Below are 22,493 nucleotides of genomic sequence, written 5' to 3'. Positions count from 1 at the left end.
GTATTAAATACGTATAATTGTAATAGTGATTAATTTTCTTTAAAAGTTAATCAGTGTGCTGTGTTCTGTCTGAAATTACTTATTTTTTTTCATTTAATCTCCATCTAGTTTAGTCTAGTCTAGTTGTATTGTGGGAGTCGAGCACGCCGACTTTAAATTGGGAAGGGGTTAAGAAATGCTTGGCGAGAAAAAAGAAGGAAAGGACTGGGAAGGGTAAGGAAAAGGATATGGGCCTCCGAAGATATGGACATCCATCAAGAGAAAACACTACAAATTATACATTTAAATAGATAGAATATTCGTATATGAATCGATAATCTAATCACCTGTCATTTACAAAACATAACCGAAATTGCTGCGTCATTATTCCATAACTTTGCCAAAGTTTGACGCCCTAGGGCCTGTACAGGGGACAAAATCCCATTTCACTTATTATTGTTATGTTAACGCAAACATTGGGACTGGTAATTTAACTTTCGCATGTACAAAGTCAAACAATCGAAAATGCAAAGGTTTTCATTGGTCGAAGGAATGGTTGGTAGGAGTTATTTTTAAGCAACTATCATATCTTACTAATATTATAAATGCGAAAGTTTGTAAGGATGTGTGTGTGTTTGTTGCTCTTTCACGCAAAAACTACTGAAGCGATTGCAATGAAATTTGGTACGTAGACAGCTGGACAACTGGAATAACATATAGGCAACTTTTTATCCCGATATTCCTACGGGATACGACTTACGCGGGTGAAACCGCGGGGCGCAGCTAGTTCCTACATAGATGGATTCGAAATTCGTTGCCTATTAGATTTTTTAACATTTTGACATCTTACAACTTGCAAACGTATTTTGCTTAACCAGTTTCTTACTTTACAGGTTATAACAGTTATCTAATATATATAACTGACATTATTGTATTGAAAAAAAAAAAAAATTATAAAGTTGCTCAGTCTCCTGATTCCGCACTGGACTTCGTTCGTGTTTAATTAAAATTTTTAAAAAGCTGTGATTTTTATGAACTTACAATAAAATAAGCCCAGATATCCTATTAATGAGATTTTTTTCAAATTCTGAAGACCCAATGTAATGCCGCGTTCATAACATTACTAAATAAAAAAACGGATATTTTAATATTTAAATAGATAGGTACTCTAACAGAAAGGAGGAGGATGGAGTATGGATATTTTAATATTTAAATAGATAGGTACTCTGACAGAAAGAAGTTAGTAATCCTAACTTTTAACGTTACCCATAAAACTGAGAACTTAAAGAACATCTTAGCACTTATTTTAAATTAACCCAGTGCCCTTATAGACATAATAGGCCATCAATCTTACTTCCTAATGAAAGGGAAGCCATTTTAAAGGCTACATAAATCGACGTTTAACGATGATTCAGAAATTTAATCGCAGCACTCCCGCCAAAACTCAGTTCAGGTGATAGAATTTTACATTTTTAATCTGTTAGCTTCGAATTTAGGCTTGGTATTCATTGTATAACTATGGTCGCTGTAAATCTTGATAACAATACAGCTATTAGTGTTAATAACAGTGTTAAAAGCATACAAAACAATAATTCCAAAGATCAAGTTAGAAGTAAATAATAATAGGTCATGTTTACACTCGATGTAACATTAACCTTGAAAATGATTTGCAATAAAATAGGACGGCATGCCGTATCCTTTTCCTCACCCTTCATAGTCCACTCCTTTATTCCCGTCGTCAATCCTTTCCTTATTCTCTAACTCTTAAAAAGCAAGCAACGCATTTGCAGCAAAACACATGACAAATATCTGGAAATAGAACGTAATAAAAAAAACCTTAATCCTCTGCTTAAAAAAAGTAAAAAGACAATTTTAAAATATTTTTAAATAACATTGTTTATTTTATTATCAATCAAGGAGGTTCTTAAGTCGACGTGTATATTTTTTTTATCTATAACTCAGCGTTGCTTAGGAGTAAAATTGGAAAAAAAGATGGGAAAAAAAGGTATTTTCTTGTTTACTTACAGATTCTAATGCTGGGTTGTGCACTAACTATTAATTACTGAAAATAACAAAATATGTAATGTTGTAAATGTATACAAATATGAAATTGTGACAAAAATTAAAACGCACCTATATTTAGAATTTAGTGGTCGCTGAAGGCGAAGGCGCCGACCTATTATTATTACGTATACTTAGATAAGTTTAAGAATTTAGTTAGCTGCTTATGTTTATTTAAGTTAAAATGATTTTATTTTTTTACAATTTTGGTTGTATGAATTCTACAATCTAATTTATGATCAAGGCTTTTGAAAATAAAAACTAGGTAAATTAGATCCGACATTTATGACAAGTCAAAGACAGTGCACAATTGGTTTTATATCTCCTTTGTAAAACGTATTCAAATTCTTAAACCTCCGGTTCTATTATCCGAACGAAAAATTCCCGCCAAAAATTGTGTCATAATAGCGTTGAGCGGGAAGGTCAAATTTCATTTTCCCTAATGAATAATTTTCTGGGAGTGGCACCGTATATCTTAGGATCGGGGACATACCGTCTCCTTTTTTATTTAATGCTGCCTTCAGTCAATTGCATATTTTTACTTATTTTTGTAAACGTATTATAATATTAAATGTTTTATTCATTATTTTTATTATAATATAAGCAGATATTATGACATTGTCTATGACCGTAGAGAAGCCAACGTATAAAACATATTGTGTTTAATTTAACATTTACTGCGCCTGAAATTAAATTTATGCAAATCGTCACACCTTCGTAACTGCTTGTGTTCACCCATCATTTCAATTTGCATATTGCCTTAAGGTAGGTACATAACTTACGGAAATTGGTTTTTAATTAATTTTGGCTTACAAATGTGTACCTACCGACTGTTAAATTATTAAAGTCATTTAATTTTGTTAAAAGTTAAACAATTTTTGAATGCAGTCTTAAACCCTCTCTCATTACATATCGTAAATAACAGTCTAAAAATATGTTCTTTCATATGATTTACTAAACTTACAAACAGAACGAGTACTGGCAAGTCGTGCAAACGCGTCAGTGGAGACTAATGTACCTAATCTTAATAGGAATCTTGGTTTCATAATGTCCAACTCATCAACGCTTTCCGAAAAGTCCCACTTTAAGGAGTCGTTTGCTGATAGTGTCATTTTTATACGCCCAGACCGTTAACTCGGAATTGAAGTAGTAATTGGTAGGATTCTCATTTCAAACACGAACAATTTTATAGTTATTGGAAACGCACCTCATTAGAGAAATAGTATTCCGCTATGTCTATCATGTAAAACAATAAATTTTTAAAATAACATTTGTATGTGTGCATATGATGTTATACAAAACTTAATTTGATAAATTCCAAGATTTTTTTTAATTAATTAGGAACATAAGCACGAGAATCGCATATTATCACATATCTAATTAAACCTTTTCCAGGATACCCCATGTAAGGCTACGACCTACGTCCTACGTGCATAAATTTAAAGGAAGGGTTAGGAACCATTAATAGAGTGTTACCACCATGGAAAGGAAATGAAAGTATGTTAATTGCAATTTACACGTGTAATTAAAAAGACGTGGTTGTAATTAGATACGTAGATATATCACTTGGCGGAATAAAAAAAAAATCAAGTAATATTTAGTGACAGTAATATTAATAGTATAACAATTTAAAATTGTTTCACGACTCACGTTTGTACAGTTCTTCTTTATATAAAAAGGTATTATCAATGTAGTTTCAATTAAAAAAAGCCTATCCGTCATGTTGCACAGCGCGTGTTACTAATTGTTACCCAATTTTATATTCAGAATGCGTCATGGCTTTTCTTTTTCTAATTGCCACAACGCCGCAGAATACATAATAGTACTCACGCGTCGTAGTCAAATAGCATATCGGCCACAACACGCATTCCCTATGTGGTCTTTCTAGTATCTATGATTGTCATCATAAAGTATTTATATAATTATAATATTACTTATTATAGAGTAAGTATATTATTTAGGTCCATAGCACGAATTTCACAATGGACCTTTTACTCTAACCACGACGCCGGATGGGACGCGTTGTGTGCATTTTTTTTCGTCCAATGCACATTTTCAACTTTCGGCTCTTAATAATTCGGTCGACTTTGTCCACATCCACAATATTTAGTCGATAAAGCAGGATACTTCTAATGTCATGTGATTAAAATTGTATAAAGTGACATCTGATAGTTAAACTTTGAACTACGATTAAACTTTAAAGAGTCCCCAATAGAAATAAACGATTACATCTTTCACTCCGTAAATAATATTTCAAATTATTAAATTGCTATACATCTTAATAAATATTGTGATATTGCTTCTTAATTTATTAAATATTAGGCATTATTTATTTGGTATAAAAACATTAACACATAGTGCCATCTCGTGTATTAGTTATGCAACAGTATCGTAGTTCCCAGTTTTGTCCGTGGCGCTCACAACCCAAACAATGAATTCCAACATGGTGGCAATGTGGTACACAGTTTGAAAATGCAGGCCGTGTCATGCTTTGAAAAAAATCATTTTATGCTCGATTTTGATGGAAAATGTCGGACCCTAAACGTGCTACGATTATAACAGTGGGTGCTCCAAAAAGTGTAAAGAATAATGTGAATAAAACAGTGAGATTAACTATAAATTTGGAGGAAAGCAACGAATTGAAATGTCCAGAGCTGAATTACAAGGAACTAGTCATAGCAGCAGCAGTAAGTTATCACAGAAAATCATAGTAATTTACGCAACCATACTGCTTTTTCAGGTCTTTGTAACTTGAGGAATCCAGTGGAAATATAAAACCGCGGTAAATAAAAGCGTTTGGCGGCTAGATTTGGTCCCAAAAGGAGCCTTGCAAATTTTGCTTAGGATATTTTTTGCTTACGTTTCACGGTTTTGCATTAGGTTTGTTACATGATTTTGCGTTCACGGGCTGTGTGAGAAGCCCAGTTATCGGTCGCCATGTTTGCAACAATCTTTGATGAACGTTGTCAACCTAGGACATCAACTTCGAGAGCAATGTTTTGATCCATCAGAGCATACGATATAACACTATTTCCTAGGGATATTAATATATTTTTAACATTGCAGCATTATAAGAATAACACGTTGCATATTTGCTAATGACAATGGTAGTTTATTATTATAGTGAACGTAGGGAAAGTCGCCTATTCGAATGACCTAAGTTAACCCGCCTATTACATTGTTATTTCCGGCATAATCACAGATTAGGTTACTGTTTAATGGTTTTTTCATTTTTATTTAGCTATTTACGAAATAGGATAACATATGTTAGGTAGCTATAATTATAGGACTGTTTGGTATATATAACATAGTAAGATAGTGCATGTGTGTGTGGGTGTCGTATTTATTTACGTTCGGTGCGTTAATAGTGTGCAAGGGTTATTATCATAATATTTAATAAAGCAGTTTATAATTTCGTGACATTTGCAGAATAATTAAAGGTGGTATGAATATAGGATTATACATAATGTATATGTGTTGTAGTGTGATTCGCAATGTTGGCAGGAGATAAACGCTTGCAAAACTTGGCGGTTGGTACTGGGATGATAATATTATAGCGATCTTTGCTTGGTCTAAAGCTTATGTTAGCTTCAATCGATAGGTAAATAATATGGTTAGGTTATGTGCATAATATATATTGCGCGTGTGTGTGAATTTTTTTGTGTGTTCCTATTCGAATGTTTATGTGTGCTTATTTACGTGTTATATTTATCAACCGTTGATGTTTTAGGTTATTTTTTGTCGTAGATGTATATTTGCGCGTGAATGTACAGATAATCCACGTAACTTGTCTTATTTCTATTGGAGCGTGTTAGATCGGTATTTTTATGTTGTAATGACGACATTACGAATGTCATATGTTTGTTGAGAACCGATGTTTTTCGTATTGAAATGAGTTTTTATTCATTGTTTTTTTTTAATATAATCAGTATCGCTTAATTTCGTTTGCGATTTTTTTTTATCTTGAATGTTCGACCTCTAAGTCTTTTTTTTTTAATCTTTACATAAATTTTGTATTTGAATAATGTGTATAATGTCAATTAACTCGACTTTTGTGAATATAGGTAAATTCTTATTGGAATTTAAATGGGTATTTATAATATTAAATATATAAACATTATAAAAATTAGAAGCAACATAAATAAAGGAGTGATTTTAATATCCACAATTGATTTAGTGTCGATATTAACCATATTTTTTATGATCAACTAGGTAAATAGTTTCAAATGTAAATCTGTGTATATTTTTATCGTCATAAGTGAGTCAAAATGTTAATCTTTTGACAAATTACAATAATGCCGGTGTGAATAAGTGTAATGCATTAAGGCGTATTTTAGCCCGAGTCCTCTCACTAAATTTTTATATCTATACTAATATTATAAAGCTGAAAAGTTTGTTTGTTTGATTAAACGCGCTTATCTCAGGAATTGCTGGTCCGATTTGAAAAAATATTTCAGTGTTAGTGTTAGATAGCCCATATATTCAGGAAAGCTATAGGTCATATATGTACCACGGGCGAAGTCGAAGACGACTTAAAACTTACATTATAAATACTAGCTATGTCCCGCGGTTTCGTCCGCGCTCATGACATGGGGTGCAATTTACTGTAGTTCATAACTATCCTCTCATAGATAGTTACCAATGATGATTGTAATATTTAAAAATATTATGCACCCCACGCTTTTTACTCTGAATTGAATCATTGTGTTAATAACTTAAATTTTATTATAATTATTTTTTTGAGGTGTTTCATTATGATTGATTGTTTCATCTGCAACTATAGTTACATTAAACTCTTTGCCATCAAAAATTATTTTCTAGTTTTTAGTTCAATTTGCAGAAAAAGCGTGTTTTTTTAGTTTTTTAAAACTATAATTATTCTCATTGATCCCTGAATGCAATAGACTATATTCATATGATCTACATGCATCGCCGGGGCGGACCTCTAGTAGGAACTAAAAATTATAAGTCAAATTATTTGTAACAGTATATTACATAATATAAATAATAATTTAAAATGTCACATTCTGGAATAAGCTACAAACTCCAATGTAAATAAAAATGTTTACTAGGTCAGCAGAGCGACAATGAACACAAATCTCTGGAGATATAATTTAATATTAAATGAATTTGTAAAATCAGTATAATTATTATTATGTATTATTTTTACAGAGAAAAAAAAGAGTAGAAAATGGAAAAACCGCAGGGCTGGACCCGTTCTCAGATAATGATGATGATGTTGAGAGAGTTGCTAGAAAATTTGAACAAAAATATGTAAGTAATTAAAATTGCAATATTCATTTATGTGAACATTTGTAATTTTTTAAAACCTGTATATTACAAATAACATTTAGTACCATCAGGAGTGACAATGTTAAAATAAATAATGTATGGCTGTTGGACTGTTGACAAATGCCATTTACGGTAATATATTATATGGTTGTAATATTAATAAGTTTATGCTATTTATTTTTATCACTTAGGCGTGTAGAAAATAGTTCACAGTGTTTACTACCAAATATACATATAAATAAGCCATTATTAAGAAGTTTTGTTACATAATACTGTGCCAGAACTGTGTGTGTGTGTTTTTTTATGTCTGTAAAGGAACACCAGTTCCTTTCCGGGTCCTGTGATGGTTAGCGCTACAACTGCCCATGAAAATTTGCAGAGGTCTTACATCTCTGCAATTGGATTGTCAACTGTAAAAGAGTAGGATAAACATTTGGAATGTTGAAGGGAATAAAGGAGAGGCCTGGAAATGAGATGGAAAAGGATATGGTATCTAGCTCCCCCACTTACTGAACAAAGCTGAATAGCATTTGCAACCTTTTTCAAGCATTTTATGTGAATGAGGTACCTTCCCTGATGAGAATTGTCCCAATTCAAGCCGAAGCATGATCAACTTCCACATTCAAATGATATAAAAATTAATTTTAATGTACAAATAATATCAAAGGTAATTTTAATGTTTTCAGGGTGGTAAGAGTACATACGGCAGAAAAGGCCGATCGAAATATGAAGATTTCGCAGACATTGGGGCTGGCTATGATGAAAATGATTCCTTCATTGACAACACCCATGGGGTAAGTATATACTGTATAATTGAATTAAATAAATAAAATTTTATTACAATTTCAATATTGTAATGTATATAATACTCTTCAGTTATCTATTATAATTTTAGGTATGTATATCTTCTTAAATATGTACAACTTCCAAGTAAGGAATATATTATGCATATTATATATAGGAAAAAAATGTATATTTATGTCTGTATATGTACAATTTACTTGCATTTGATATTTAAGTCAGACATTTTATTTCAGTATGATGAGATGATCCCACCCGAATGTGATACACTCCATGGTGGTTTCTATATAAACAGTGGATCTCTCGAGTTCAAGACTGTGCCAGAGAACCAAGTAGCCCACTCAGATGGAGAGCAACGGAGGAATAATAAGGTGAGTAATGAAATATCTATTAGATAGATGTGCATTGTGGGGTAACTTTAGTCATATGACAGTGTTACATTATGTAAGAGGTCATCCATAAATTACATCACACATTTAAGAGGGATGGGAGGGAGGGGGGGGGGAGCATTACCTAGGTAGGGCGTCAAAGTAGTATAATTACTGCATTTGTTTTAAACAAAGTATGTTGTTATAGAAATTTTTGGAATTCTAAGATCGCATTATATTAGATTTATGAATGCTATGCGATTGCGATTGGCTCAAACTCTATTTTATGTCTGTTATTTTTTTGTTATTTTTTGTTATTTTAGACATGCACTCACGTAGACCACATCTCCACTTCCCATCAGGTGGGATTGTGGTCAAACGTCTGCCTATCGATTATAAAAAAAAAAAAAAAAAAAAATTATACACATTTAATACAGTTTAAGTTCCTGTTTATAGGACAACAACTTGCTTAACCATACCTAGAATTGCATCATAATTGATGCAGTGACACATATATTATGGCCAATTTACTTTAACATTATATCTAAAATAACTGGCAGTTCAACATTTCTTGGTTTATTTTTATTTTTCTAGCTATTGTCTATGAATAATTTATAAAACCTGCTTAGTTTCACTCGATCTAAAAATTTATGTGACTAGATTTTAAACCTTAAAGCAATACACAATAAATGCTTTATTACAAACATTAAGGCAGATTTTTTTGTGATTGCTTTTTTTATACAAACCTCAGTACTTTTTGGGCTATTTGTAAGAGCTATGCTCATTGCGTTATATTAGTTAAACAGAAGTTATTAAGTATCTGTTTATAATTATAAATTTAATAGCATCATCAATTTTATATTTGCATTAAATAAATTTATATGCTACATTCAAATTCCACATGATTAAGTCATATTTATGTCTTACCTAATTGCATATGTTACGTTTATTGTTCAGTAATTTTTATTTACTACATAGGGATTCATTGTGGATATACATTCACACAACAACAACTAAAATTACATTACTAATACATACATGAAGATGAATTTCCACTAATTTAGGACAATTAACAAAAGATGGCCAGCATTGTCAGCACTGATTGTTCAGACATAATATGAGACATATTCTAATATTCATACAAACATTCCAGCGGCGCATTTCATCGAGCAGCAGTGAAGAGGATTCATCGGAAAGTTCATCGGACTCAGACAGCCAGGATGTGAAGGACACAAAGCCCATGACCAATGGCAATGTTGATTCACACAAGACTGAACATAGGAAAAAGGTATGGAAGTGGTGTATATTATTGTATTTTAGTGTATCTATAATTTGATTGTAAAATGATGTAGATGCAAAATATTTTGTTGTGTGTTTATATTGTGAGTTAAAATCTACTGGACTTTGAGAAATAATTTGTTTTAGTTGAGCAATACTATGAACATTAGTAAAGTAATTGGACGAAAAGAAGAAAAGGCATTTATTGCCTTAAAATAATATATGAATAAATAATTACATAAACTCGAATCAGGCAAATGGAAACAGTCTCAACTAAATGCAGTTCCATATTAGCTATGCATAATTATTTTGCTCTGTAAAAGACCTAGTTGATAATGCAGGTGTATCTATTATAACAGCATTTTTTCTTTTAATTTATTTATTATTATATTGTTTACTAGCTGTTCTCCCCGGCTTTGTTCATGGTACATATATAGCCTATATCACTCAGTGAAGTTGCAGCTTTCTAATGGAAAAAGAATTTTTAAAATCGATCTAGTAGCTTTTGAGTTTATCCATTACAAACAAACAAATTCTTCTTTATAATATTAGTGTAGATTAAATCTGTATTTCTGTTTCAGAAAAATAAAAAGAATGATAAGAAGAAAGCCAAGAAAGTGGGCAGAACTGACTCATCTGCAGCAACATCCGGAAAACAGACCTCGGACGGTATGTAATATAGCTAAATGTACTTTTATAATCTATGAATGTATTGAAAGTACTAATTATATGCATCATTTAACATATACAATGATCATTATTTGATTAATGTTGGTTAAACATACTATCAATTATCATATTTCTAGTTAATATTTACAGTTGTAAGTTATCAATGTGGCCATAAATTGAAACATTTGTTATATCTTTTAATAATAATATGCTTTATTATAAAATTATATATCATATTTCGATTAAGCATATATTACGTAATTTGTTTCTTTTTCTACATTCCAAGCTGCACGCTTAAATTTTTTATTTGCATATTCTTTGTAAGTTTAAACCAGTGTTAAATTCCAATAATAAAATAACGCCAATTATTTGAAAATCCATAGGGTTATAGAGTTACAAGACTAAAAAAAATACAGTTAAATAGAAAAATTTCCGCGTTTTTGATATCGTAATTCTGTTTTTAGAAAATGGAGCTGGCGAAGGCGAAAGTGCGGATTCGCGAACCTCTCAGTCCGACTCGCTGACCTCGAAACCGGCTCCCAGCTCCGAGAATGTGGTCACATCGGATAGTTCCAGGTAAACATATACTGTGTACACCAATAAATAAAGTCGGTGTGTATGTTCGTCAAATTAAAAATATAACGAACTTGCAATATGTCGGGTATGCCCGACAACAATAATGTTGAAACACTTTAATTATTGTAATATATAATATATATTGTCTTTTGCCCAAAGTTGCCTGGTAAAAAGGCCGCCAATTTTGCACTAGTTTTAAAATGTTTTTTCTTTTTTTAATATTCTGACCGTGTACTATAGAGAATAAATAAATAAAAATAAATAACTTAATGTATTTATCATCAGAGACACAGAATCAAAGGTGGAAGTTAAACTGCCGCAACTCGTGAGTCAAGCAATTGAAGAATTGGAGGCATTGGGTCAGCAACTGAAAGACAATCCGGGGAAAGAATTTGATGCCAAGACTGATCTATGTGTTGTGAAGTATGTATTTGTAGTTATTTTTAATATGTTCTTATTGCTAGCAAGAACAAATTACTTAAATATTTTTTTGTATTGAATTGGAACGAAAACATTTTATATGACGAAATAAATAAAATTAGCAGTAAAAAATATATCTACAATTGTATAGCATGTAATATAGCAATAAAAGTTATAAATTCTTTTAAACGGGTTTATATGATATTAGCAGGATAAGATAATGTTTAAAATGCATTAAAATGACGGTTTACAAAATGGCGGCGATGGTATTGAATTTTGCGCCCAAATATTTAATGTATATTATAATAGATATTATAATGTTGTAGATCATAGCGTAGGGTGTTTTTTTTATTTTTTATTATTAAATTCTAATTGTACACACAATAATGTCGTGGCAGATTGGAGCGCAGCCTGAACAAGTGCGGCGCGGACAACCGCTTGCGGCGCGTGTGCTGGGGCCGCGCCGCCGCCGCGCTGCGCTGCTCGCGCGCCCGCCTGCTGCAGCGCGCCAAGCGGCTCGACGCGCCCGCCGCGCACGCCGCGCACGCCGCGCCCGCCGGTGGGACATGAGCACATAGACACCCACCCACGTACATACATACGCGCACGCACACGCACATACATACGCGCACGCATACGCACCCGCGCACGCACACGCACACGCACCCGAGCACCCACGCACCCGCGCACCCGCACGCAAAGGCTATACTCGAGAGGATATAACGTTTTTTACGACTAATTACGTTGATATCAACGTAAACACACAGTTATATTCATAATGTAATAAGCAGTACTATATTCATAATGTAGTGGCAGTGGCAGTAATAAGTTGACTTAAGGCATATTTTCATTATAATACGCACATGCATACTTAAATCACTATGATCATACTATGTATATATTTATAATTAGAAAAAAAAAGTATGTATCATTTTTCCAGCTCCGTCAACTCAAGCAGCAGCACAGCCGCAAACGAATCCCACTCAAACAAGCACTGCCAATAGTTCTACTGTTATAACCAATACTAACTCAAGTTCGCTCAAGAGGAAGGCCAATGATGACTTAGAGAATATTGATGACGTCAGCAGACTAACTCCAGAGGAGAAGGAGGCGCGGATCGTGGAGACCTTGCAGAGGTGACAGTTTATCGCAATCCTTAATTTTCCTAAAGATAAATGCGATAGTGTGTTTGTTTATTTGTTTGTCCTATGTTGCAATGGATAGATTTTTTGATGTGACATTTGTGTCTGGTTAGAGTTAGGAGGTTCTAGGTGACAGATTACTCTTTACCGTGAGACATGACATTCTCATGGTATTGCTTTAGACTATGCGGACGAATTCGCGGGTGGAAAGCTAGTTATGTTATATTTTATCATATGGAATTTTCCAGAAACATCTTTGTAAGTTAATGTTAAGATATTATTGAATGTTCTACGTGTATAGTGAAATCCCATGTTCCCTAGTGGGGTGTGGGTACAGATGATATATATTTGTTTCACTGATCAAATCTTTTTACAGTCGGCTTTCTGTGTCCTGCCAGACCGAGACATAAATCCCACCGGGAGTTGAACCCAGAACACGCTTGGTTCTTAGCTCACACATTAACCATTGTAGTGAGCAGGCAGACATTACATGTGACTTATGTAATATGAATAATGGATATTTATAGCAAAAGCTTATTATTTCAAATATTATTTTCAGGTTACAAGTGTTAATAGATGAGAGAAAACCAGACATGATCGCGACATATAACGCTGAGTGTGAAAGAGTTCAACAGGAGAGGTAAGTTCTGAATGTTTTATGAACTGATTGTATGAAGAATTGCAAATTCTTTAAATGCACAATTTAATCATTTAAATGAAATTCTTTAAATGAACTTCTATGTCATGGTACGAATTTTCATCCGCCATTTTACTCCCTTGAGGTTAGATTTTGTCAAAATCATTTCTAAATCTGCTAAGAAATGATGTTTTCACCTTCTGGTCAGTCACCTTTTCGTTTTATTATTTTGAGATAAGATATGTAACATAATCATAACCATAATCATTTATTCATCCTCATAGGTACATATATAGGTACATTTGAAGCATGTCAATACGATTATTAATGTAACTAATCCTAGTTACATTAATAAAAAAGAAATAAACAATGAATATATGTCGGTAAATCAAATAAAAATGCCCACGATGCAACGTTGCAGGAAGAAGATGCAGATAGCGTCGGCGGAGGGCGCGCCGCACGCCGACAAGCGGCTGCCCAAGCGGCGCTTCCCGTGGTGCGCGCGCAGCCGGGCGCTGCTGGCGCGGCTGGCGCGCCTCGCCGCCGCGCCCGAGCGCGCCGCCGCGCTGCTCGCCACGCGCGCGCTGCCGCTCTTCCCGCCCGGCTTCGTGCGCATGCCCACGCTGCTGCGCCAGGCCAAGTCAGTGCCGCTCCCCCTCCCCCTACTCCTCCACCGCCCACCACGCTGGATGACGGCCTGAACCCTCATAGGAGGTCAGCGGTGGGAACATAACGCTCGCGTACCCACCGATCAGTGAAACAAGAGTGGTCTAGCAAGGGCAAGCTCCGCTCCTTACCGAACTTTGTCCTTTTCATTACATAACAACGCCCACATTAATTCGTTATCTATAATAAACCTATGAGCCCATGTCAGGTTTAATGATTTCACTGTTTAATTATGTACCGGGCTGTAGTTGTGTGAGTGATCGTCGATTGTTGAAAATCCACCTCATTCAGTCACTTTGCCATTCACGCCATGATCATATAGATTACTCTAGCTATTGCAAAAGCTACTTGTTGAATGACATAGAAAATGAAAATTGTGTATTATCGTTATTAAAGATTAACAGCATAAATATTTACAGCTCTACTTGAATTACACAACTGACTTTTTTCGCCTCTTCGAAATTATATTCCTACTGTCCTATCCTACTTAATATTATAAATACGAAAGTCTGTGAGGATGTGTGTATGCTTGTTAATCTTTCACGCAACAACTGAACCGATTAAATGAATTTTAGTACGTAGGTAGCTGGACAACTGGAATAACACATAGGCTTTTCATCCCGATATTCCTACGATACAGTCTTACGCGGGTGAAACCGAGGGCGCAGCTAGTATAACAATATGTTACAAGACACACATAGTAATAAATAACTCTTCTATTTTCAGTCTCAACAAAGAAGTGAAAGCAGCGACGCTAAAAAGGCAACGCATCGGTTCAACGTCACAATCCCAACCACCAACAGTTGTCAACAACATACAACAATTCAACGAGCCCATACAGTTCCCGAGCTCGCTCACAGTCACAACAACAACAAAAACAATCGAAAAAGAAGACGACAAACATAAAACTCTATCCTATGGCTCAATATTGAACACCTTCTCTCTCAACAAAGACTTAATCATTGAAAATCCAAACGACAGGACAGATAAAAAAGATGTTCCCAACAATCTAGGCAGTATAACAATAACACCAGTGCTCAGTAAAGAAAAGAAAGTTGACAAAAAGGAGCCGCTCATACGCGTCAAATCGCCAGCCGCCTTAAACAACATGGTCAAGAAAGATGGTGATAAGAAGAGAAAAGAGAAGAAGGATAAAATAGACACGCCCTTACACATAGACACGAACACGCAAGTGAGGGAATCAATGAAGAGTCCTCGTGTTCACGAATTCAGTAAGACGCAAATAGACAGTATGAAAGCGATGGAGAATAATATACCACACCCGGCGTTAGTGCCGGTGCATCATTCGCCGACGTTCGCGAAGCCGGACAAACGGCCTCCGGAGAAGAAGAAAAAGGACATAGAAATTGTCTCCGATTTGGACCCGTTGGGTGACATACAGCAAGACACAGTTGCTGTGGACGATAGCAGTAGTGATATAGAAGTGATAGAGGACAAAGTTAGTGATAAAGTGTGTGAGAGTGACACAGTGCCTTCAGATAGGAGTGATTGTAAAGTGAATAGTGTTAAGAAGAACGACCTGGACGATGCGACCAAGGAGGAGATTAACACGGTTATGAGGGGCTTGGAGGAAATGAAGGTACGTTGGACGCTATAGATTACTATTTTTGATTTGATTATTTTATTTTAATTGTCTTGTATAGTTGGAAAAGTAATGTATTAGTCAATGAATTAAAGTATACTCTCTATGCTCCTGTGGTTTTTCAACTGAGAAATACAAATTGAAATTACAAAAAATTATGTTGTAATTATCATAATTTCATCCTCTGGTTTTGAAATTTTAATAATACCTTTGTTCTACTTACAATGAATTAATACATTTCATTTTTTTACTATTTTGCCCATCTTTGTTCCTTCACTCAATTCTTATTTATTTCTATATTTTGTTCAAATTAGAGCCCATATAAAATAAATATATTAACCATACAGATAGTAAATTATTTAACATTTATTCACAAAGTGGCTTATATTTCTTCAACTTCTGTGAAAGAATGAATTAAATGCAATTGAAATAAATAATCCACATTAACTTTGAGTAATTTATACATAGATGTGCGAATTATTGAAATTAAAATCCACACTGTTCCTTGTTATTAAGAAATAATGAACATGGATAATCAGGTTTTGGAAAAACTAGTATTTATTTTTAGTGTCATACAGTTATTGACTAGGTATGCTAACAATTAATAAATCCTATCTATTATTCTATTAAGTATTTTCATATATATTTTCAGCACTCCCAATCACCAACCAAGGTTAACTGCAATTCATATGGTGGAGTTATTACAAGTGGTGAGTTTTATTTTGATAGTCTTCTTTTCTTTTTCTAATACGTTGGCCTTCCGTGATCTTTACAGGAATACCATATGTTATCTTATGGTCTTTGACCTTTTACATCTTGGTTGCCAGGACTCAAATTATTTACTTTACGAAACAACCATTTGTAGTCGGTCTGTCTGAGAAAAATCCTTTAAAAATATTACATTTTATTGAACAGTAACAACTTGGCGCAAAATTTAATTCCATATAGCTCTATTATTATGAAATTAATAATTTTCAATATGGATACCACTTCTCTCATATGACAGCCTATATAAATTTCCAGCTACACGCCCCAGCTCCCGCCCCGGTATATCATAATTGTAACAATATAAACTATCCTATCTTTTAAGTTGGATCACATGGTATGTAAATTTGATTAAAATCGGTTGTGTAGTTTACGGAGTCCATCGCGGACGAACAATGTCACAAGTAATTCATATAAATTAAGATAACGTCCATCAACATATTAATTAACCAAACGCATATTTCTGTCGCTCAGCGAAGCACGAGTCTTCCAAGCAAGCGTACAACAGGACTATATTTGAGCCCGCGAATAAAGACAAATTGTAAGTTGCGCTTGCGCATCACCGCGGGTTGTGGTGGCACTTGTGTTAAGATTTTGTGGGCGTTATATTATAAGAAATATTACTAACGGTGATGGAAAAATGTTTAAAAAAACAAAAAAAAAAATATTGGATATTTGTTCCATAAATATTTTTTCGGCTGGTTTCGTTGTTTTGTATTATAGTTTGCGAATAAGCTCTTACGTTTAAAAGCAATGACTAATGTATTATGCCGATATCACGATGTCTGAGTCCTTTTCCTTTTAACCATAAAAAAAAAAAATTGTATAAATATGCTGTGTTTTTACAAAAATACTAACCATTACAATCCGTCTCGAAGGATCAAAATCTACGTTATAAAAATTTTCAACTACAATATAAAAGTTATCGTAATAATTCGTCTTCGAATCTCAGGACGCCAATAACAAAATCTTAACATAACCTGATATTCGCTTACATAACTCCACCTCATGTCACTGCGACATTTAGTGTTGTAGCTTCATAGCTAACTTTTCCACACAATTCCTTCGTATGCTATTCTATCGCTAATTTGATGTTATATTTATTTAAGCGTTAAATATATATATATATAGTAGATTGAGTTTAATGTATTATATACCGTTTAAAAAAATGGATTTCAAATTTTATAAATGTTGCGGGTAGATTATCGTTTGACATTCGGTTGGCAGAAACTAGCGTTGAGGTAAACGGTTGTTTAGAATATTTTAATATATGATACTTTGAATGTACACACACTTTTTGTGTGGATGGTTTAGTAGTTATTCTCACTAATTCAGGTTTAATTGAAGATCCGTGATCGTCTTGTTGCTTTTGCTATATTACCTGACATACATACTGCTTTTAGCTGACGGGCCGAGTATAAAAACGTATTTTGTGCTATCAATATTCAGTAAAACATTAAAATATTATACTTTTACCTTATTATGCTTGGATGCTCGTATGTTCAAAAATGTGTTATAATAATAATAAATAAGAAGAAATAAATAGGGTCAATTGTGCTTATTTAAATATAATATAAAGAATTGTGCAACATGCAACACCTTAGTAGAATAATACAGAAGGCTGTTCCAAGATGAGACCCAGGTATCACTTTTATATTAAAGATTAATTAAACTAATTAGTTTAACACTGCCATATAATATATAAAAGAAACGTCGTAATTGCTCTGTTGTACTATAAATTCTTAAAAATTGTGAAGAGATTGACAATCTCTTATATTACAAAAACAGTATTTCTTAGAAAAAAAATAATTGTTTGAATATAATTAATGGTTTCTTATATGTAAATTAAAAATTAATTCACAAAAAATATTGATATTAGGGATGAAAATAAACAATAATAACAACAAACACTTCGGGTATCGTAAGATCTCATCTCTAGTGCAGTACCCGCTCATCATACCCTTTCTAATTTTCACACGTTTTCTACCATCATCACCAGCCATTTAGTTTTTGTGTATTAATATCGATTATTATTAGGTAATATAACAGCTGTCTGAAGCGGTAACCTTTGTTTCAGAGCGAACTTCTTTGAAAGAAATAGATGGATGTAACGCCGTTAATGGTTAGTTAATCTTTTGAATATGCTTCTGCAACTAACACTATGGTACATTAGAAAGAGAAACAAAAATCTAGAATATATCATAGTCTGGATGGTATAGGCTAAAACTTTGGTCATATGTCATTTGAGCAACGTTTATTTTGCTTTAATAGTGTGGGGAAATTAGTTACCTACTTATGTCCACGATTTAGATATCCCGTCTTACAAAAACATAAAAATTTAAGATAATATTAATAATATTTTAAAGTACTAAATTTTGCTAATTTTAAAATTACCAGCAGTGCATATATATCTATGCCATTTTCAAATTCAATGAAAAATCGAAAAGAAATATCGTTCAATAAGTGAATTTACAAAAAATGTTTTACGACAATATTCCATATATAGTTTATAAATAAGAAAAAAACATAAGATATATACAGCTTGCTTATATATATATATATATATATATATATATATATATATATATATATATATATATATATATATATATATATATATTGAGCAGTGGTGGCTCAGTGGTGAGAACCTCGGACTTCAAAATCGATGAGTCGGGGTTCGAGACCGGGCGAGCGTGCAGGAAATAAATTGATTTTTCAATTTATCTGCGCATGTAGATAACATTACCACTGCTTAAAACGGTGAAGGAAAACATCGTGAGGAAACCGGCATGTCCGAGAATCAAAAGTTCGACGACATGTGACATCTGCCAACCCGCACTTGGCCAGCGTGGTGGATTATGGCCTGAACCCTCATAGGAGGCCTGTGTCCCAGCAGTGGGAACATGTAAGGGCTGATGATGATGATATACAGCTTACGTTTGTTATTTATAATAACTGAGTCTTAACATCCTAAAAAATTATAAACAATTTTATTGTATTATAGTCATTTTTCTATTTAAAATAACTAATGACCCATAATTTATCCTTAGCTTAGTAGAATATAAATGATTTTTTTAACATTTATCGAGGGAAATGTAACCAACTTCAGAATAACATGATATATTGAAACAATTTGAATTATTTATAATAAATTCATATCATCATGAAAGTTAATCTTCAAAAAACTCTGAAATTGGTTGTAAAATTACTCTTTTATGTTCTTATTATTTCAACAAAATTTAATACTAAACTCTCTTTCAGGTTGAATTTTTGAAAACAAATCTCACGAAGATCAGAGAAGAATTTACACGGAATCAGTTTATTTAGTTGAGAAGACGCTTTCGTCTTGAACAGGGATTCGAACTGCCTATATTGCTCAGGAACTATAATTTAAATTTATTTTGTGACTGCCTAGTATTCCCTCACTACGAAAATAAAATCACATCAAAAATGGTACATCTATGTGATATGTTTCTAAAATAATAGAATAGATATTTTTGTTTATAATGTGTTAGTGTATTTTATACTATATAGATTTAATTAATTTAATTCAAAAAATAGTTGGAACAGATCAGAATAAATAAAAAATTTCCATCTCATTTCATTAATGTTGTTTATAACGAATAAGGTAGTAATTATTGAGAATAACATGTAATATATCGCTTTATTAATAATTAAATAAAACATTGATATGAATATTTGCGTAAGTTACTATTAAATTCCGACAGATGGCGTTGTATTCAAACTCAAAATATTTTATTGTTTCTCTATGCTTTTACTGTATTAATCTAAAGGGCTATTGTATATGTTACTAGCTGTTGCCCGCGGCGACACTCGCGTGGTACCCGGGTAAAAAGGAGCCTATGTGCCGCATCCAGACTATAATTTATCCAAATTTTATACAGATACGACAAACTTTTGCCTTTATAAGTTGTAGGTTTTTTAATATTCTGATCTGTTCTAAACTAGTATTTGAATTCTCCACACAACATACATATATTTTTTTTTGTTTTTGTAGTTATTAATCGTTCATACGTTTTTGAATCCTGGTTTAAATTCTATGTATTGTAACAATTATGAATCGTTTTATTGCATTAAACTTTAAAATCTGATTTAAATGTATGTGTTATTAATTGTAAGAAGTCTCGTATTATGTGATCTTATGATTTATTCTTATTGGTGTTTGAAAAATACATGAAGCCTGCATGTTGTTTAAAAAAAATAAATCGAAAATCAGCAGCAAAAAAAATTGTTAATAGATTTTCTGTCACTTTATTTTGGAAAATGGTTCGGAAACACGATTACCATAAATATTAGTGTCATGTGAATTTAGTTTATTTTCATTAATTTTTTTTTATTTTATTTATACACACTTCGTGCAGGCTCAAAGCATAGTCTGACAATCAAAGTCCAATAATGGTGATAGGCTAGTCTACTTTACACTGGAAATCAATTTTTTCACATATACACGCTAATAATAATAAAATCATTAAGTGGCCAATGAAACTGCCATTTTGTAAGTGTGCGTGATGTATAATCGTGTTTTATTTGTGTTGATAGCTGACAAAAACCGTTTGTTCTTGTGATTCAATTGTGGGTTATATCCTGTTTGACAGAGACACGAGATATATTTTGCATAGTGCTGTCTCTGTCTGACAATATAAGAATTTCTGCCATTTGATCACAAGAACAAGTTTATTTCGGTTCCAAATCTAAAAGTTCCAAGTTTAAAATCAATTTATTCAGATCTAGCTCTAAACTAAGTGAGATTTAGATCGAAAAACTTAAAACGACTATTCTATGTCTTAAGATTGATCATCAGACAATTAAGCCTAAGAACTTAGTTCTAGGTCATGTAAAAACTTAAGAGGCCTATGTAAGTGGCTTCGAGATAAAAGTCTGTCTTTATAAGGCAATAATAAATGTGAGGTAAGGTCGGAAAAAAAATGTAAATGCCCAAGACTTAGTTTTGTGGTATTAAAATTTCCTGGGAAAAATAAATTTGCAAATTTCCATAAAGGTTTTGCAGGACAAGTATTAAAAAATCCGCGCCCATGATGAAAGAATCGGAATAAAATATCTCATGTTGTCTTGCTCGCACATAGGGGATAGAGTACAAGCTATCTCGCTCATTTTCGATTTGATTATTTATTGGCGCGGTATACGACCCTAAAAAGTCTTGATATTCCTATAAAATGCATTAAAACAATGCGTGTTAGCTCTGTATTGATTGGAAAAGTATAAAAATATAAATATAGTCAGAACAGTAAGATCTAAGGCCTTGTAAATGTTTGCTATGAGATAGTAAATAACTGAAATGATTATAATTGTAACATAATAAATGCTTATTTTATAATCCCGAAGCTTGTGGGACAGTTATTTTAATACATACAACTAGAAAACAGTCGGATTATGTTTCTTTTTTTTTTGTAATAGTGATGGATGTATTTATAACGGAATTCCAAATTATGTCCAATGTATGATGAATAAATATTTATAATGAAGCTCTGTTGTTTTATTTTTGATTCAAATCGTGTAATTTTTATAATTTGTTATTAACGAAAAATAAAGCATCTCACGGATGTCGATACGCCGGGAAAAGTTTATAAGGACTTTCACAGCATCATCGTCTTAACGAATTCTGTTGGGAAGGGCAACACATGTTGAAATCATACTACTAAAATATTCATCGGTCAAGATATACGCTTTTAAAGTTGAATTTTATCTCAATAGGAAAGTGTTGGTAACGCAAAAATTTAAATGCTATATTATCCATAAAACCTTTACAATGTTGTCGCTTGAGAACCACAGGACAGTTCACAGGCATGATTATTTTAAAAGTAACATTGATATGATTTTCAAAAGAGCAACTACAGAGTTTCTTGCCAGCTCTTAAAAACTGCTTTCAGAACGAGTGATAAATATCAAATTATGATGATTCAAAAACGCTTCGGAAGGAAATCTGGAGTAATGAAGTGTTTTAGTGTGACTTACTAAGAAAATAACAAACACTTGGCGATTTCGGCAACGGCGAAAAATGCATTTATGTTTCGTTGACACGGCGGGTCTTAAATGCCCTTTCATTGACCACGCGTGCGTAGCGTGGACTGATATAAATCCCCATTCTAATGGTATCTGGAGTGTGAAGTGAAATGTACTAGTATTCTTTGGTACTGACTTGAGTGTGTCTTGTGGTCTGAACCAACTGTGTGAAGTGTCTTATTGAGTCAACTTGA

General features: G+C 33.0%; 1 protein-coding gene across 7 annotated transcripts; it reads left to right on the top strand.

Annotated features, from left to right (window-relative positions):
- The first annotated feature begins 4,465 nt into the window (after window positions 1-4,465).
- LOC119837338 (yemanuclein-like) lies at window positions 4,466-21,761 on the top strand. Of its 7 annotated transcripts, none has more exons than XM_038362883.1 (17): window positions 4,466-4,727; window positions 7,213-7,314; window positions 8,019-8,126; window positions 8,370-8,504; window positions 9,655-9,789; window positions 10,361-10,448; window positions 10,913-11,024; window positions 11,310-11,447; window positions 11,843-12,003; window positions 12,385-12,580; window positions 13,146-13,226; window positions 13,645-13,863; window positions 14,616-15,489; window positions 16,145-16,202; window positions 16,732-16,798; window positions 18,335-18,379; window positions 19,519-21,761. In XM_038362883.1, exons 1-16 carry the CDS (start codon window positions 4,569-4,571, stop codon window positions 18,366-18,368), a joined length of 2,667 nt encoding a protein of 888 aa, XP_038218811.1. In that variant the 5' UTR covers window positions 4,466-4,568; the 3' UTR covers window positions 18,369-18,379; window positions 19,519-21,761. The 7 variants fall into 7 exon arrangements, with proteins under 7 accessions (XP_038218811.1, XP_038218813.1, XP_038218812.1 ...); XM_038362888.1 differs by lacking the exon at window positions 4,466-4,727 and adding an exon at window positions 5,374-5,570; XM_038362889.1 differs by lacking the exon at window positions 4,466-4,727 and adding an exon at window positions 5,521-5,641.
- Window positions 21,762-22,493: the final 732 nt, after the last annotated feature.

Source organism: Zerene cesonia, chromosome 27 (assembly GCF_012273895.1).
Source record: "Zerene cesonia ecotype Mississippi chromosome 27, Zerene_cesonia_1.1, whole genome shotgun sequence".
Classification (NCBI taxonomy): Eukaryota; Metazoa; Arthropoda; class Insecta; order Lepidoptera; family Pieridae; genus Zerene; species Zerene cesonia.
The sequence above is the reverse complement of the archived record's forward strand: the minus strand, read 5'-3'. Positions and strand labels throughout refer to the sequence as shown.

Excerpts from the sequence above, each read along its gene's own strand:
- LOC119837338 (XM_038362883.1), top strand. The coding sequence starts at position 4,569 with ATGTCGGACCCTAAACGTGCTACGATTATAACAGTGGGTGCTCCAAAA. Across the intron at positions 8,505-9,654 it reads AGCAACGGAGGAATAATAAG|CGGCGCATTTCATCGAGCAG; the intron begins GTGAGTAATGAA and ends CAAACATTCCAG. Across the intron at positions 13,227-13,644 it reads GAAAGAGTTCAACAGGAGAG|GAAGAAGATGCAGATAGCGT; the intron begins GTAAGTTCTGAA and ends GCAACGTTGCAG.